The sequence below is a fragment of the Lagenorhynchus albirostris genome, chromosome 11 (assembly GCF_949774975.1).
Source record: "Lagenorhynchus albirostris chromosome 11, mLagAlb1.1, whole genome shotgun sequence".
Taxonomy (NCBI): Eukaryota; Metazoa; Chordata; class Mammalia; order Artiodactyla; family Delphinidae; genus Lagenorhynchus; species Lagenorhynchus albirostris.
This window is the reverse complement of record NC_083105.1, coordinates 63,889,263-63,904,608: the sequence shown is the minus strand read 5'-3', so window position 1 is coordinate 63,904,608 and position 15,346 is coordinate 63,889,263. Positions and strand designations below refer to the sequence as shown.

Genomic DNA, 15,346 nt, shown 5'->3' with positions numbered 1-15,346 from the left:
AGGGCGGAAGGCCAGGAGCTGACCCTTCCGGCGTGGCCTGGCCTCCGAAACCGCCCTCCCCCCAGTCCTCCCGCACCTCACGGATCCCATCGACGGCGAGGGTGACGGGACGGAGCCGCTTGTATTTAAAATGTTCTTTTTTTATTTGTCGTTTAAAAACAAACTTGGAAGAAGCAAAATCCAAAACTTGCCCTTTGCCTCTTGCAACATAAATTATGTACAGTTCAGAATGATCGCTGATACAAAACATGCCAAGGACAGGGGCGCTGGGGGTGGAGGGAGAGAGGGCGCTTTAAAAAAGGGAATCATTTCATCCGTTGTTACGAAGGACCAACCTTGCTGTACAGGATACACACAACACAAAATAAAGTCTTCACGGGATTCACACTTGTCAGAGATTTATTTTTTAAAAAGGGGGAGGGAGGGTCCTGGAGGTGAGGGGAGAAGACCGTAAAGGGGAAAAACTGAAAATTGAATATGTGCAAGTGTAAACCAACCCAAAATACAAACATGGGGCACGGGGAAGGGCGGGGCGGGGGAGAGGGAATTCTGATGCAATTATACAGGCGGGGTACTTTAAAAAAAAAAAAAAAAAAAAAAAAAAAAAAACCAACAACCAAAATTCCAACCTTGTAGCTTGGGTCTGAGTTAGTTTATATAAAAATTAAAAACTGTATAAGGTTTCTTCACTAAATTCTACAGGACTATCAGATACCTAGCATATGCTTACAAAGTCTGCCCCATCCCCTTTTCCCAATCCCAGGGCCCAAGCCCCAACCAGAGCCTGACTCGCAGGAGCCAATCTCCCCCTCCCTGTAGCCTAGACCTTCTTTGCTCTTGGAAAAGGAACATCCAATGGCTTTGGGGGCAGCAGCCCAGTCTCCCCACTGTCTGATTTAACTACAGTGGTTTCCGTGGGGGTAAGGGGATGTTATTCTCTTAAACATTTGCAGCTTGAAACAGTTGAGGAAGCAGCTTAAAAAAAAAAAAATCTCCCTACCCCCATCAATCCGCAACCCCCCAAATTCGAAAACAAACAAAAATAAACCTAAAATCACAACAGCAACCGTGCTCCCCCTCCAGCAGGCCCGCCCATACACCACCACCAAGCCCACCCCTACACTCCAGACATTTGATTCTTGAAAATATTAATTACAAAATGCCCTTTGCCCACAGCCCCTAGGAGAGAACTGCATATAAGCTTCATCTTCATCCCCATGGCTCCCTACCAGAGAGGGGTCTGGGGCCTCACCCGCCCCCTGACCTAACCCTACCCCCAGGAAGAGGTTCAACTGCAGCACAAGCTTGGGCAGAAAGGGGAAGGACAAGGGAGGAGGCAGGGGAACCCATTACCCTCTGGCTCCCCCTGGGGCCAGCTCACTTTTGTGCGTTATAACATAGTCCAACTATACAAAAGGGGGTGGGAATCGCCCAGCCTCTATACCCCCCCCTTACAGCAGTCACAGCCAGGGGGTGGGGAGGAGGGGGTGAGGAAAAGGGCGGTAGGTTGGGTAATGGAGGGGGCTCCCCCACAAGGGGAGCTCCATGTGTCCGCCCCACGCCCCCCTACCATTTATAAACTGGTTTTGTAAAAAGAAAATAGATATATTTATATAGAATATATAAAGCACAAAAATTAGTAGTTTTACATTTGCTCTCCCCGGGGGTGGGGGGAGAGGGGAGGGTTCTCACCTCCAGCCGGCTCCCCCATGCCCCACAAGACTATGTACAATCCCATGTATAAATAGATAAATACCCCCCACCCTCCCCGCGCTGACACTAAGCTCCCCCAGCCCCACATCACCACCCCTTCCCACCAGACCAGCAGCAGTTTGGTGACGGAGGGAAAGTGGGAGCTCCGGGCCACACCCTGCCTCACTGGGTATGGGCATGCCACTCAGGGATAGCCCTCACCCTACCACCCACCCACCCTATCCAGGGGCTGGAGGGCAAATGGGCTCATGATGGGGTTGGGAAAACCGGAGGGAGATATCCTGGTCCTAAGTTTAGCACACCCCTCCTGCCCCCATGTCCAGATGGAGAAGGAAGTCCTAGAGCAACTAGGGGCCAGTCATCCCCAATCTTCATCATCATTAGTCTCAACCACCATCCCATGCCCGTAATTAAAAACAAAGATGGATTTTTTGTTGTTGTTTTTTCTTCTTCCTCCTACCCCCCTTCCACCCACTCAGAAGAGGGCAGTGAGGTGGGGGAGAGGGTTGGGGCAGTAGGGGGCTTGGAGAGGGTCTCACATTTCAAAACAGCAAAAAATCCAACACTTAAATGAGGTAGGTGTGGGTGCGGGGTCTCCTTGCCCGGCTTGCCCGGCTTGCCCTCCTGGGCAGCGGGGCGCCTCTTTCCCGTTCATGTTGCATTTGTCAGAGTGGAAAACAAGGAAACACAACCCATAGAGAGACAGAAACACAGAGGAGAAGAGGGAGACAGAGACAGATTGAGAGGGAAGGGGATGGGGGTGAGGGTGGGGGCAGGACCCGGCAGGCAGGGCCAGGTGTGGGACCCGGCCTTTGGGATTGTCAAGCTTAGTCAAGTCTCTTTGCAGCCTCGAGTTGGGCCAGAGAGGTCGGTGGGAGCAGCAGGGCTGTGAGGCCCGGCCACACATCCTCCTCCCCCCTCCCTGCTGCCTCCCAGATGCTTCTGGGTAGTTCCCAGCCCATATCCCCCTCAAACCTGAGATGCCCAATGGCTGCTTCTGTCTGACCCCTCCTGGAGCTGGGGGCAGAGATGCCAGCCTGGGGGCCAGTGGCGGGGAAGAGGGTCATCCCTGGTGCCCAGGGTGGGCGTGGCCTAGGGCCCTCTGCCCCAGCCTCCTGCTCCAGGGGCTCCGGTCAGCCGGCAGCCCCAGCCCTGGGTCCTGGCTCTGGCTGCTACCTCTCTTCCCCCTCATCCCTTTCAGGGAAGAGGTTGGGGTGGGGGACTCCCCTGCCTGGTAGCCTCAAAGCTTCTTAGTTCATCCATTTCCGACAATTCCAGGCTCCACAGTGGCAGGGGATCTTGTGCTGATCGTCCTCAAAATCAAACTGATAGTCATATGTCAGCTGGAAAGAGAAGAGGGCAGAATCAATGCCAGTCCCCCAGAGGAAGTGGGGGAGGGCAGTGGCCTTGGATTTTGACTTGTGGCAAATGGCAGAGAAGAGGGAGCTGCTTTGTCACTCACTGAGGGATGCTTCCTCTTACCTCCTCTCCTTTGGGGATTCGCCGGCTGGAGATGATGATGATTTTGTCCTCCTTGTCAAATGTCACAACTTCCGCCACACAGTTAGGGGCACAGGAATGGTTAATGTACCTAGGCAGTGGGACAAAGTCAGAAACGCCGAGCAACTGGGTTGGATGGTTCTGGTTCCCTGTTGGCCCACCCCCAGAATGCCACCCCAGGGGACTCTTAAATCCCTTCTTACTCATCCCTCTCTCACCTGGCAGGGCCTCCGGTCAACGTAGCATCAATGACATGTTCGTTGTTTATTCGAAACATGTAGATGCCTCGATTCTAGAAAGGCAGAGGTTGCAGAGGAAGGGGCAAGAATATCAGAGAATGGCAGCGGCGGTGGCGAGATCAAGGAGTGGACTTGGGCAGTGGGCTTATCTTCATTTCCTATTCTTCCGTTCTCCTGCCTCTCCCCTCCTCTTCCCACAGCTTTCCACCTGCTCCTCTGGCCCCAATCCTGCCCCTTGCCCCTTGGCTAAGTGTGGACCACGCACCATGATGGCCCCTCTGCCAGCCCATACCTGCTCCTCATAGATTTTCTCCCGCCGGTTGGCCACCTCATTGCGAATGATGGTGCCAATGTACTCAATGACCATTGTGTGCTTTTCTAGGTCCTTGGCCGCATAGAGCCCCAGGCCCTGGATACGGGAGCGAGCCAGATATACATTGTTCTTCCACTCAGTGCGGAGCCGCCGGTACTGAGATGACTTCGAGTGCACAAACTGTTTGCTGTACGGGGTGTTGGTCTCGCCTGTGAAGGTGCTCTGATATGCCTTGGACATGCTGGTGCTGTTCAGAGTGTGGGGCCTGAGAGGTGATATAGTCCATGACAAGACAGCTCTCCCCCAGACCAGGCACACGCCACCCGCTTCCTCCCTGGGATGTGCAACGCTCCAGTTAGGGGCATGTGCTGCCTCGGGAATGGAGTAGAGGCATCTGAGTCTTGGCTTTGGTGAGGCAGCAACTAGCTATGGGGACCCTTCCAACAGCCTGGGTGGCAAAGAAAGCCCAGGATGGGGGGTGGGGTGGGGCATGGAGGAAGGGAAGGGGCACTGATTCCCCTACACTGAGCCCGCTCTCCCATCTCCCCACCTTCTACCACCCTCCTGCCAAACCAGACTCAAGGCCATGCTCAAGACCTCTGGGAGGTCTTCCCCAAGCAGCCCAGGCCTGGAATTTAAGCTCATCATTTGTTCAAATATCTGAGTCCTACTTCCTGCTCATACTGGAAGCTCTGAAAATGGGGGCCATGTCTACCACATTGGGCTGGATTTTAATTAAAATTGGCTCTGAATTCATAGCCAAAAGGTAGTATCCTTTCCTTTCTTTAGACTGTCCTCTTCTCTGATGTAACATTGGGCTCTGTGCAGATGGCTCAGTGCAGGGGAATGACTGCTGCCTAGGAGGATGCCTTTTCACCACCCTAGGGCACCAGCCAAATTCTTGCCCATCCCAGAGCAGTGGTTTTCAAACTGGTTCTTTTTTTATACAGAAGAAATCTTTTTTGTTTTTTTCTTTAACAAAACATTACCGGAACTCCCATACATAAACTAGATGGAAAAGGAACTCTTCTGGTTGAATCCAATTTGGGGAAGGGGGAGTTATGCATGGAGAGGGCCAAGTTCTGCCTACTCAGTTTATGTGTTCCAGGGCTTTCTGGAACACACACAGTTTGAAAACCACTGTTGTAGAGCATCAAGGACCAGGGCTGGCTGGGGTAGAGTTTGACGCTCTACGACAGCCTGAGGAGCAACCGAAGGCCTTCAAGAAAGCCCTCCTCGCGTGGATTTTGCCTCCCTCTACCCAGGGACCAAGGTCAGCCTACTGCGGTACACAGCAAGAACAGTGGACCACAAGTCAAGAGATAAGGCTCTGGTCCCAGCTGTGACCTTTGTCTAGTCACTTAATCTTTCTGGGTCTCAGTTTTCTCAGCTGTAAAATGGGGATCATACCACCTGCCCTACCTACCTCATAAGGTTGTTGTGAGGATCAAATGAGATAATGGATGTGAAAACGCTTTGAAAAAAAAAGTATAAAGTGCTATACAAATGTAAGGTTTTATTATTTTTCCTATTATATTCCTAATTATTTATTTTTGACACCAACTCAGTCTGGGGAAGGGAAGGTGAACCTAGCACTCAGGGGGCGTCTGTCTGAGGTTTGGGAGAATCACAGGCCCCCTGGAAGCAAAACAGGAAAGGAAGGTGGTGACTGGGTCGTTTATACATTTCATATGATTTCACCACTGTCTACCCAGAACCTCCCCAACGGCCATTCCCAGGGTGCCCAAGATAAGTCTATGTCTAGACTGCAGGTCAACCCAGAATACCTGAGCAGGCTCGGGGAGGAAATGGATACCCTAGTGATACCTGCGCACCCTCTAATCAGGAGGCCTAGAGTGAACCCCCAGTCTCTCCAAGGGAACTCTGATCTGTAACCCCAAACACTTGTAATTGGCCAGAGGGTCCCTACCAACCCCCCACAAGCTCACCGTTTGTAGTGTGTGAGGATTTTAGGCTCTGATCGAGCACAACCAGTGGGGTTGATCATGAGTGGCAGCTCCATCAGGGGGTGGCGTCCATAGCGGAATAAATAATTTTGACAGCTTTCCACTCCAGGCAGCTGTGGGCACAGGTCATGCTCACTCTAGCCCGAGCACTTCTGGGGCAGAACCAACCTTCCCCACGCCCACCTGCCCCCACCCCTGGCCCCTTCCTTACTGATTCAGCTATGCGCAGCACGGCGTGCACTGTCAGCCCAAAGAGCTCCTCGCCTTTCAGGTACTCGGGGAAGAGCCGCAGCATGTCAGCCTCTTTCCTCATGGCAGCCACAGGCTCAATGATGCGATTCCACACAGCTGAGAGGCAAGGAAAGAGAGCAGCCCTCAGAGGCAACTTCTGCTCACCGACCTCAGCCCTAACCTCCACCTGAAGCTACGTTTGTTTTCTGTAGCCTGCCCACCTTGCTGTCAGGAGGGTGCGTGGTTCTTCAGGAGCCCCTCTTGGCCTCCCAATCTCAGTCTCCCTCAACAAGCCAGGAGGCTTCCCACCCTGGAGGGGCATCCGAGAGCCTTGTGACACAGAAACATGAACCCAGGGCCCAGGATACCCAGCACAGGCATGTTTTGGAGTTGAGGAGACTTGGGTTCAAGTTCTCATACTGGCCGTGGGACCTTAAGGCAAATACTTAAATCTCTCCACTACTCAGTTTCTCTATGTGTAAAACTTGGCATAATAAGAGTACTCGGCTTGCAGGGTTTTGTGTGAACAAAATAACCTGTATAAATCACTCAGCTTAGTTTATGGCACACAGCACATGCTCACTACAATGTAACTCTTACTGTTACTTTTATCAGTAACACTGAAACTAAGATCAAGATCTTATCCAGCGAAAAGCAACCATAAGGAACTCAAGGCTAGAATCAGATTGGGTGAGCTGGAAGACGGAGTCTCAGAACTGTATCCTTTAGATCCACTGAGTTAGGAGAAGGAGCTGACATACGTGTAGTCAGACAAGCAAAATACCCTCTATCACAGGGGAATTCAAGGTGACTGAGCGGTCAAAACACTTTCTCTGGAGATCTTCAAGAGACCTCTGCCTGCCCTAAGTGGGGGAGAAAGATCACTCATGAGGAGCCTGCAGGTGTCTTCTCAACACCGTAAAGGGGACGCTGGGAGACACTTGCCCAATTCCGTATTACCACTTCAAGGGCCCCGTGCTCACCCTGGGGAGAGGCGTCAGTGAAGACCAGGTCCTCCAGGCCCTGCTCCATGACTTTGATCACAAACTCCGGCCGCCCGTTGTTCTCGCCGATGGAGCAGCGGTAGCAGCAGCGGCGATTGTTAGTACGGAGGCTCCAGTAGATGCGTGTGGCCTCGTAGCCCACGGGATAGAGGGCGGTGGCACTGTGGAAGTCGGCCATCTGGTGGGGCAGCAGCTGTCCGATGGCGTGGAACACAAGGCCCCCTACACGGAACATGTGCAGCCGCTCCCCCCGCTGGATGATGCTGGCGATTTGCTTCACCTCATCTCGCTCAATGTAGACCCGCCGGAAGACAGCAAAAGAGCTCAGCTCCTGCTCGCAGGGCCCCTTGATCTTATGCATCGGACACAGCATGGTCTTGTCCTTGAAGAACATGCACTTGGCGCGGATGGCGCAGGCAAAATGGTAGACGTTGGGGCAACGCATGCGATTGCAGCTGCTGGTGGCCCCAGTGCGCTGGCACAGGGAGCACTTGGTGAGCAGTCCTCGGTGCAGGGCAACCTCCACGTTCATCAGTGCCCCACCCTGGGTCTCATATACCTCCGTGGACCACAGGGCACAGTTGAGGTGCACCCACAAGTCCAGGTCCAGGTTCAGCAGGCGAGCGGGCCCATCTGTGGCCCCATCCCCCTCCTCATGACAGAAGCAGCAGCGCCGCATGTCTCGAGGCACCTTGTCAGGACGCAGGGCTGTGCCAAGCTGCTCCATGAACTCTGCCACTTCCCGCTCGTCCTCCTGCCGCACACCACCCTTCTGGATGGTCAGCAGCAGCCGGAGACGCTTCCAGCGCACCCCCTTCCACTTCTTGAGGCGAGGGGGCCGGGAATCTTCGCCTTCCTCAGACGGCCGGGCTCGGGGCTTGGGCCGGGCTGATTCAGGGGACGAGGCAAGTGGCAGAGGCGAGGGGACTGGCGGCTCAGCTGAGGGCTCAGCTGGAAGTTCAGCCAAGGGTTCAGCAGGGGGGCTGGCAGGGGAGGGTGCCAAAGGGGACGGGGGTGGCGAGGGCGCTTCAGGAGGCGGGGCCGAGAGCTGCCGCACGTCCAGGTTGGAGACGTTGTAGGTGTAGCTGTGCTGGGTGGGTGGCTCTGGGGCAGGGCTCTCCTATATGGGAAGACACCCTGTACCATTAGTGCCAGCTCCTCGCTGAACCAGTCACCTCTCTCCTCCCACCCAGATTCCACTCGCCCAAAAGCCCTGTGCCTTCTCGGTCCTAGCCAGACACCCACCCCTTTCCCGTCAACAGACCCACCTGTTTGAGGAGGCTCAAGATGTCTAACTGGCTCTTGAGGGTATAGCCGGGCAACACAGCATCAAACTGCTTCAGCCAATCAGGGCCAGCTTCTGGGCTCTTGCCTCCCAGACCCTTTTCTTTCCCACCTGCAGGAAGGAAGGGGTCAGAGCCTCCCACCAGAATCATTCCCTGCAGGTCCCAAGGAGTTTTCCTGCCAAACTCACCAGGGCCCTCAGCTTCCCCCTTCTTAGGCTCAATGCCTGCCCGGGCAGGGCTCTCTGGGAACAGCACCTCATAGGAGTTGGGGATCTTCATGCTTAGTAGCTCTGCCACTGCCACCATCACACCATTCAGGTTCTGCCAGGGCAGGAAAGGGGATGGGACAGCCGTGTCAGCAGAGTGCGTGGAGTGAGAACTACCACCAGCTTGGTAGGGACAAGGACACTCAGAAGGCAGCTCCCCAGGTGGCCATGTGCCATCAGTCTTGCCCCTGTGCCATCCAGCTCTTCTCATACGTTTCCTTTATGGGCAGCCTCTCCCTAACCGCTGTGGGTACTAACGGGAGCTCCACAGAAAGAGACCTGTGTCTGCTGGGTTTGGGAAATGACACACACTACATCCACTACCTGGAAATTCACAATACACACTAGCAAAGTAAAGGATCTGAAGAGTCTTGTAATAAAGAAACCCGTTTTGCTATTTTAACTGGGATTTCCAGTTTCCTTTGACCACAAAACCCTGATAACATTTTCAAAAAACCAGAATTCCACCCAGTGTGACTGGGGACACGCCGTTTTGTAGCACTCGTCGCATTATACACACTCTCCTATTTGTTGACTTGTGTCTTTACCACTGAACTGTGAGCCCCTTGAGGGCAGGGACCCCTTGTGCTACATTTTTCCTAATCCCACAGTCCAGCTCAGGCTTTCATACACAGTAGGTCCTCAATACAGTTTTAAATGATTGCATTTATCCAGAGAAGCTCCCGGGACTGCCCACTGACCAGCATCCCCTTGGCCTCCGAGGCACCCCCAGGAACATACCTTGGCAGCAGCGGCAGAAACTGTCAGCATGACTGACACCTCGCTTCCTTTGCCCTTCTCCCAAGTTGTGGCAGGCAGCTTCCCAGGGGCCTCCAGGTCCAGGGCCCCATAAGGTTTGCTGTCTGGGAAGACTGAAGGAGAAAGAGGGACCTGTGTAAGCTCCTGCTGCCTCTCTCCCCAACCTCTGACAATGCAGCCCGGCCTGGCCAGGACCGGTCCATGCCCAGAGCAACCTCTACCTGGGATGCTGGCCCGAGGAATGATGGGGATGACGGGGGAGAGAGCCCGGTCGTCCTGCTCCCACCGGCCTGAGCCCAGCTGAGGGAAACGAGGGGCTTCCTCCCCCAGGATGCTCTCGGGGGACGAAGCTGGCACAATGCTGTCAGGAGAATCGCTGTCCTCGTCACTCTCCATCCTGTGGGCCAAAAGCAGACATCCATTGCTAAGGCCCTACAGATGCCACCTCCCAAATCTAGAGATTAGTAGATGTCACAGCCCTGCTTGAAATCTGCCACTGTCCAAGGGAAAAATAAGGCGACCTGCCCGCACCCCCATTCCTCACCCCCATTTCTGGTCCCGCCCGCACCTGACATCCTCGGTCTGATTGTGAGGGGGCGTAGGCAAGGCGGCCAGCAGGTCTAGACTCTTCACCTCTGAAGCATCTGAGGGGTAGGTGGGAGAAGAAAAGTCAGGCTGAGGGTGGCCAGAGCCCATGGTGCTTTCTCCCACATGGTTCAGGCCTAACTAGTACAAGACCTAGCTTAGCTATCATGACCACTGTCTACCCATCCACCCACCTACCAGTTTAGGGCAGACAACCTATATTTACTGAGCCTTTCTAAAGAGGTACTCTGTAAGTACCTTCTTTGTTTGTAGTCTTTTAGCGACTCCATTAGGCGAGCACTATTTTTATTCCATAGTGAGAAAACTGAGCCTCACACAAGTCAATCAATTTGGCTGCAGTAACACAGCTAAATCGATGCAGGAGCCAGGATTCAAATCCAGATCTGACTGTAGTTCGTACCCACTGGGTAAGGAAGCTGGGCTATTCCCTGTAAGTGAAAGCCTCATAAATACGCTCCCTGTCCTGTTGCCTCTGCTCTAGACTCCAGAAACCAGCCACTGCCTCCAACAAATCAGTCCTGAAGAGGCCCTTCTTATCTCAAGGACCCTGTAGTGTAGGCACACAGAGCAACACACAGCCCACTCCTATCTTCAACTGTACCACATGACCCCAGCCACCCAGACCCAGCAGAGAAGGAGAAGCTCACTCCGTTCCTGACTTACCCCTCAGCGTCCCTTCAGTATCCCGGGCAGAGGTGGCATCCTTGGGGTGCTCCCCCAGCTCTTCAGATGGAGTGACGCCATTCACCATCTTCTGCTGCACCGATGGGGGTGGGGTGGGGGGCAGCGACGAGGGTGGTGTCGGCGGGTTACTCAGGTTATTCTGGGGGTGGGGGTGGGGTGTTGTGTGCAAGATGGCATAGGGAGACTGACATGATCTCCTGGCCCTACACTATACCAGCAATTTCCACAAGTCTGCCATCCCCATCTCCACCTCCCCAGGAACCTCACCGTCCCCAAAAGGTATTGCCATTTTTCTGACCTTGGTAAGCAGCTGGGAATAGTAGTCAGGGCCTGTGGGCAGCGTCCCACTTCCAAAGGCCCCCCTCAGCTGGCACTGCCCGTTGACTGGGCAGCCGCTGCCGAAGGGAGCAAAGAGGCTAAAATTGGCGGTGATGGCGGGCTCCGCGAGGGGCAGCAGGGACAGCTCCTAGGAGGGGCGAGACGACAAGGCTGGAAACCTGCAGCGTGTACATCTCTGCTACTGCACAGGTGGGGGCCAGGCTGCCCCCTATCCTGGGACGGGACCAGGGGACTGGCTCCTGGGGGTCACCTGTTTCAGCTGTTTCAGCAGGGCCTCGCTGGCCCTGACCCCGTCCTCCTTCCGCAGCTTCTTTCGGGAGCTCACCAACCTGTCGCTTGCCTTCTGTACCCTCTTGGGCTTCGGTGTCAAAGGCTTCCTTGCTGCTGTATCCTAAGCCAGATAAACCCACAGTGAAGGCCGCCGTCCCCCTCGGAGCCCTCACCTCATTCCACCCAGACCTGTTCACTCTGCCCCCCGGCTCCAGGCCCCGCACCGTCTGCTCCACTCCAGCTAGAGTACTCACCTCCTTGTTGCTGGGGGTACCCTGTAGTTTCTGCTCCAGCCCAGCCAGCTTGCTGTCAATGTGCCCGTTGATCTCAGCTCGCAGCCCCTCGGGCCCCCGCCCAGTGCTGAGTTGCACATTCTTTGCTCGTAGAAGCTTCTGCAAGAGCAGATGCCCGGCCTCTGAGCGAGGGCCTGCCAGCAGGAGGTGGTTGCTGGTACCTGGTGCCCCTATTGGCTCTCCGTTGGCCTCCCTCTTCACTGCCTGGGCTCCCAGGGCACATGGCTCTTCCCGAGGCTCCTGCTTGATGCTGAGATGGGGTGGCTCGGGTACCACCTGCCCATTCACCTGCTCCAGATGCCCAGGTACCAGGCTGCTTTGGTCCGGCTTCTGGGCTTCCGCTAGGTTGTCTGGGGGGTCCCAAGGTCCCAGCCCCTTGCCAAAGAAGGTATCTGCAAGCTGGGCAGCAGCAGGTGAGACTCTCCCAGGAGGCAGCTCCAAGGGTGGCCCCTGGGGTTTTGGGGTTCCTGGTTGGGTGGTAGGGAGCTGGGCCTCAGAGGGAAGCTGGGAGCTGGGGGAAGGTAACTGTGAGGAAGGTCTCTTTGGCTCTTGGGGGCTGGACGGTGGAGGCGTGGGAAGGACAGGGCCAAGGACTGGTCCTGTGGATAAGGCTCCTTGTGGGGCGGGGAGCCGGGGTGGGCCCTGAGGTCGAAGCCCTGCCCCCAGCTCCTGAAGAGGGCCTGTCTGGGATCCAGGGAAGCCCCCAAGTTGGGGTTGGCGGCCCAGGAGGCCCTGGAGGGGAGAAGGCTGGGTCCCAGGCTCCTGGTAGGGCAGGGCCTGGCGTACTGCCTGACTCTGCTGTAGCTGCCGCTGCATGAGGAGTGCCTGTAGCTGCTGCTGCTGCTGAGGACTCAAGTGCCGCAGCTGCGGGTTTTTGGCCAGGACTCCTTGAAGCTGTGCTCGAAGCTGACCCACTGTAGGCATGACCCCAGCCCCAGGCAGGCTCTGCCCAGGCTGGGGGACAGATCCTGGTTTGGCAGGCTGTGGCCCTGCATTATTTTGCATGGGCCGCTCTAGTCCAAGGGGCTGCTGGGAGCTCAGAAGGTTCTGGGTCATGGGTCCAGGCTGTTCCCCTAAGGAAACAGAGGATTGGGCCAGCACGTGGGGCATAGATGAGGCCTCAGAAGATGATCCACTGCCTGGTTGCCCGTGGCTTCCCACACCCGCTGTGTGGAGCAAGTTAACTTGCTGCTGCTGTTGTCCTGGGAGCCTCAGAGGTGGCTGCAGCTGCACAGAGTTGGGCTGAGGCTGGGCCTGGGGCTGGACAAGGAGGAGTTGTGAGTCCCCGGAGAGTGAGGGCTTTACCTCCCCTGGTTCAGTGGCCACTGACTCTGGTACAGTCCCTACTGCTAACGGCCCTCCCTGATGCGTGGAGGGCCCCTCAGTGGCCTCCGGAGGAAGAGCCGCCTCTACAATGTTTTGTTCCTTGCCCGTTAGGATGAGGGTTGGGCCCAGGGCTCCGGGGCTAGAAAAGTGTTGCAGAGGCTTGGCTGGCAGGCCAGGGCCGAGTGTCACTTGCTGCTGCTGCTGCTGCTGCTGCTGCTGCTGCTGCTGCTGCTGTTGAGGGGACAGTAAAGTTCGACTCTGGCTCAAGAGGCCCATCTGCTGCTGCTGCTGTTGTAGCTGCTGCTGCTGCTGCTGCTGCTGCTGCTGCTGCTGCTGTTGTAGCTGCTGCTGCTGCTGCTGCTGCTGTAGCTGCTGCTGCTGCTGCTGCTGCTGTAGCTGCTGCTGCTGCTGTAGCTGCTGCTGCTGCTGCTGCTGCTGCTGTAGCTGCTGCTGCTGTAGCTGCTGCTGCTGCAGCTGTTGCTGTTGCAAGGAGGCCATGGGCTGAGCACTCAGTTTGGGCTGCCCACTGTGTGGCATCAGACCCTGCTGAAGATGGGAAAGCCCCGCCATGGATCCCTGCTGTTGGTGCTGCTGCTGCTGCTGCTGCTGCTGCTGGGATGTGACCAGCCGGTGTCCCATAAGGCCCTGACCCTGCTGTGCCAGCTGGGGGGAACTTAGCACCCGGGGCTGGGTCAGGATCACCTGTCTGTGAGGGCCCTGGGGGCCCAGAGCTCCAGGGTGCTGTTGCTGCTGCTGCTGCTGCAACACTGCCACCTGCGCAGGGCCCAGCATGCCCTGGGGCCCCTGGGGTGGCTGCGGGGACAGCTGCTGGACCAGGAGGCCCTGATGGCTGCTGGGAGGCAGAAGCCCTTGGGGCTTGGGACCCAGACCCTGGTTTGCCGGTACCCCTGGGCCCTGCTGCTGTTGCTGCTGGATTGCCACCTGTCCTAAGAGGTGCTGCTGCTGCTGTTGCAGTTTCTGGGCAAGCTGCAGGCGTTGCTGCTGTAGCTGCAGCTGCCTCTCCTGTAAAAGTCTCGAGTCAGGTCCTAGGCCTCGAAGAGCAAGGTTGCCAGGGAAAAAGCCCCCTGAGGGGCCGGCGAGGGCCCCAGCCCCACCAGAATGTTGCTGTTGCTGCTGCTGGGCCAGGGTGGTGTTGAGGAAGGGGCCACCAGGCTGTCCAGGTAGTGCCATGCCCCCGGGGGGCAGGCGAAGACCTGCAGCTTGCCCACCGGGGGGCCCCTGCGGTGGCTGCAGCCCATGGCCAGGGAGCAGCTGACCAGGAAGCTTGGTGAGCAGCCGGGGACTCTGGGAAGGGCTAAGGGCCAATACAGCCGAGTGCTGCTGCTGCTGCTGCTGCTGCTGCTGCTGCTGCTGCTGCTGCTGCTTATTCCGATATTCTGCCATGAGGTTAGTGTGCTCCTTCTGCTGCTTCCGGACCTAACACGGGAGGGTCAGGAAGGTCAGCCTGGAGCCTGCCCACCCATGCCACCCCTCTTCCCAGGCTCCCGGTTGCTAGGCCGAAGTCTGCCTTCCCCACCTGATCCAGCTGTTTCTGGATCTTGCTCTGTTGTTCTGTAACCAGCTTGAGCTTCTCAGCATCAGCCTCTGGGAACTCACGGCCGGCCTTTTTGGCAGTGCGCTGCTTGGCGCACAGAGCTTTCCGGGACTTGCGGTGCACCCCAATCTGCTCCTCTAGCACCTTCAGTTGCATCTGTAGGAGCTGCTGGGTATGGAACAGCCACTCCTCATACTGCCGCTGGTCAGCCTCATCTGGGAAAGGATGCGGGCGGGTGTCAGGTGATCCAAGTCCCTCTTTCCCCACATAGCCCAAGCCCCTTCCTTGCACTCTCCTCCCCAGCCCCATACTCACTGATCACTCCCTGGGCAAAAGTGGGTGGATTGGGACGAGGCTGGGAGGGGTCACCGGCACTCCGCTCCTGTGACGAGAGAGACAGCTAAAGGGTCACTGTTCTGTACCAGGCCCTAAGAAGGGTGGCCTGATGGCACAGGACCCAAGCTCCCATTCCCACCTGACCATTTATTTACCTGGCCACTCCCAGCTGCCACGTGGTTCTGCAGGTCACTGCCGGGCCCCCCTGAGAGTCTCTGGGCTAGCAGGGACACTTGCTGCCTGGAGTCCGCCAAAGCAAAGAGGATGTGTCGGTGATGGGGAAAGTTGAAGGGCAAAGAGGTGGGACAAGAAGGAAGCAGGATCAGGAAGAACAGGGGAAGGACTGGAAAAAGGAAGGGCCAACACTCCCACCCTGCAAGCCTTACCTGTTCATACCAGGTGCCACTCCAATGCTGCCCTGAGCCATCACCTTCTTGATGCCTTTCAAAGCAACCATCTTGGCCTTTGCAATAGGATCAATGATATCTTCTGCAGCAAATTTGTCCAGGTCTGGAGAGGGAGGAGCCAAGTGAGCTGGGCACTGAGGTCAATGCCCCATTCCATGTCTGCTGTTCCAACACCTTGACCTCACTAAGCCAACCAGAACAACGGCACAGCATGGTGGAAAGACCACTGGACTAGGAGCCCGGCAGCATAGG

The 15,346-nt window shown here is 56.3% G+C and overlaps 1 protein-coding gene across 10 annotated transcripts in view; it reads right to left on the bottom strand.

Annotated features, from left to right (window-relative positions):
- Positions 1-119: 119 nt before the first annotated feature.
- KMT2D (lysine methyltransferase 2D) overlaps positions 120-15,346 on the bottom strand; it is a 38,979-nt gene continuing 23,752 nt past the window's right edge. For 7 of the 10 annotated variants that reach the window (XM_060166335.1, XM_060166331.1, XM_060166339.1 and 4 more), the window contains 21 exons: positions 15,074-15,197; positions 14,843-14,927; positions 14,667-14,733; positions 14,334-14,566; positions 11,432-14,233; positions 11,158-11,298; positions 10,867-11,034; positions 10,548-10,707; positions 9,847-9,922; positions 9,500-9,675; positions 9,261-9,391; positions 8,442-8,574; positions 8,236-8,363; positions 6,947-8,087; positions 5,944-6,080; positions 5,715-5,845; positions 5,192-5,239; positions 3,745-4,030; positions 3,432-3,505; positions 3,196-3,304; positions 120-3,056 (listed from right to left, as the gene is read on the bottom strand). In XM_060166335.1, coding sequence (XP_060022318.1) covers positions 2,964-3,056; positions 3,196-3,304; positions 3,432-3,505; positions 3,745-4,030; positions 5,192-5,239; positions 5,715-5,845; positions 5,944-6,080; positions 6,947-8,087; positions 8,236-8,363; positions 8,442-8,574; positions 9,261-9,391; positions 9,500-9,675; positions 9,847-9,922; positions 10,548-10,707; positions 10,867-11,034; positions 11,158-11,298; positions 11,432-14,233; positions 14,334-14,566; positions 14,667-14,733; positions 14,843-14,927; positions 15,074-15,197 — 6,443 coding nt within the window. In that variant the 3' untranslated portion in view covers positions 120-2,963. The remainder of the gene's footprint in view (positions 3,057-3,195; positions 3,305-3,431; positions 3,506-3,744; positions 4,031-5,191; positions 5,240-5,714; positions 5,846-5,943; positions 6,081-6,946; positions 8,088-8,235; positions 8,364-8,441; positions 8,575-9,260; positions 9,392-9,499; positions 9,676-9,846; positions 9,923-10,547; positions 10,708-10,866; positions 11,035-11,157; positions 11,299-11,431; positions 14,234-14,333; positions 14,567-14,666; positions 14,734-14,842; positions 14,928-15,073; positions 15,198-15,346) is intronic. The other 3 variants (XM_060166336.1, XM_060166337.1, XM_060166338.1) reach the window with 1 other exon arrangement.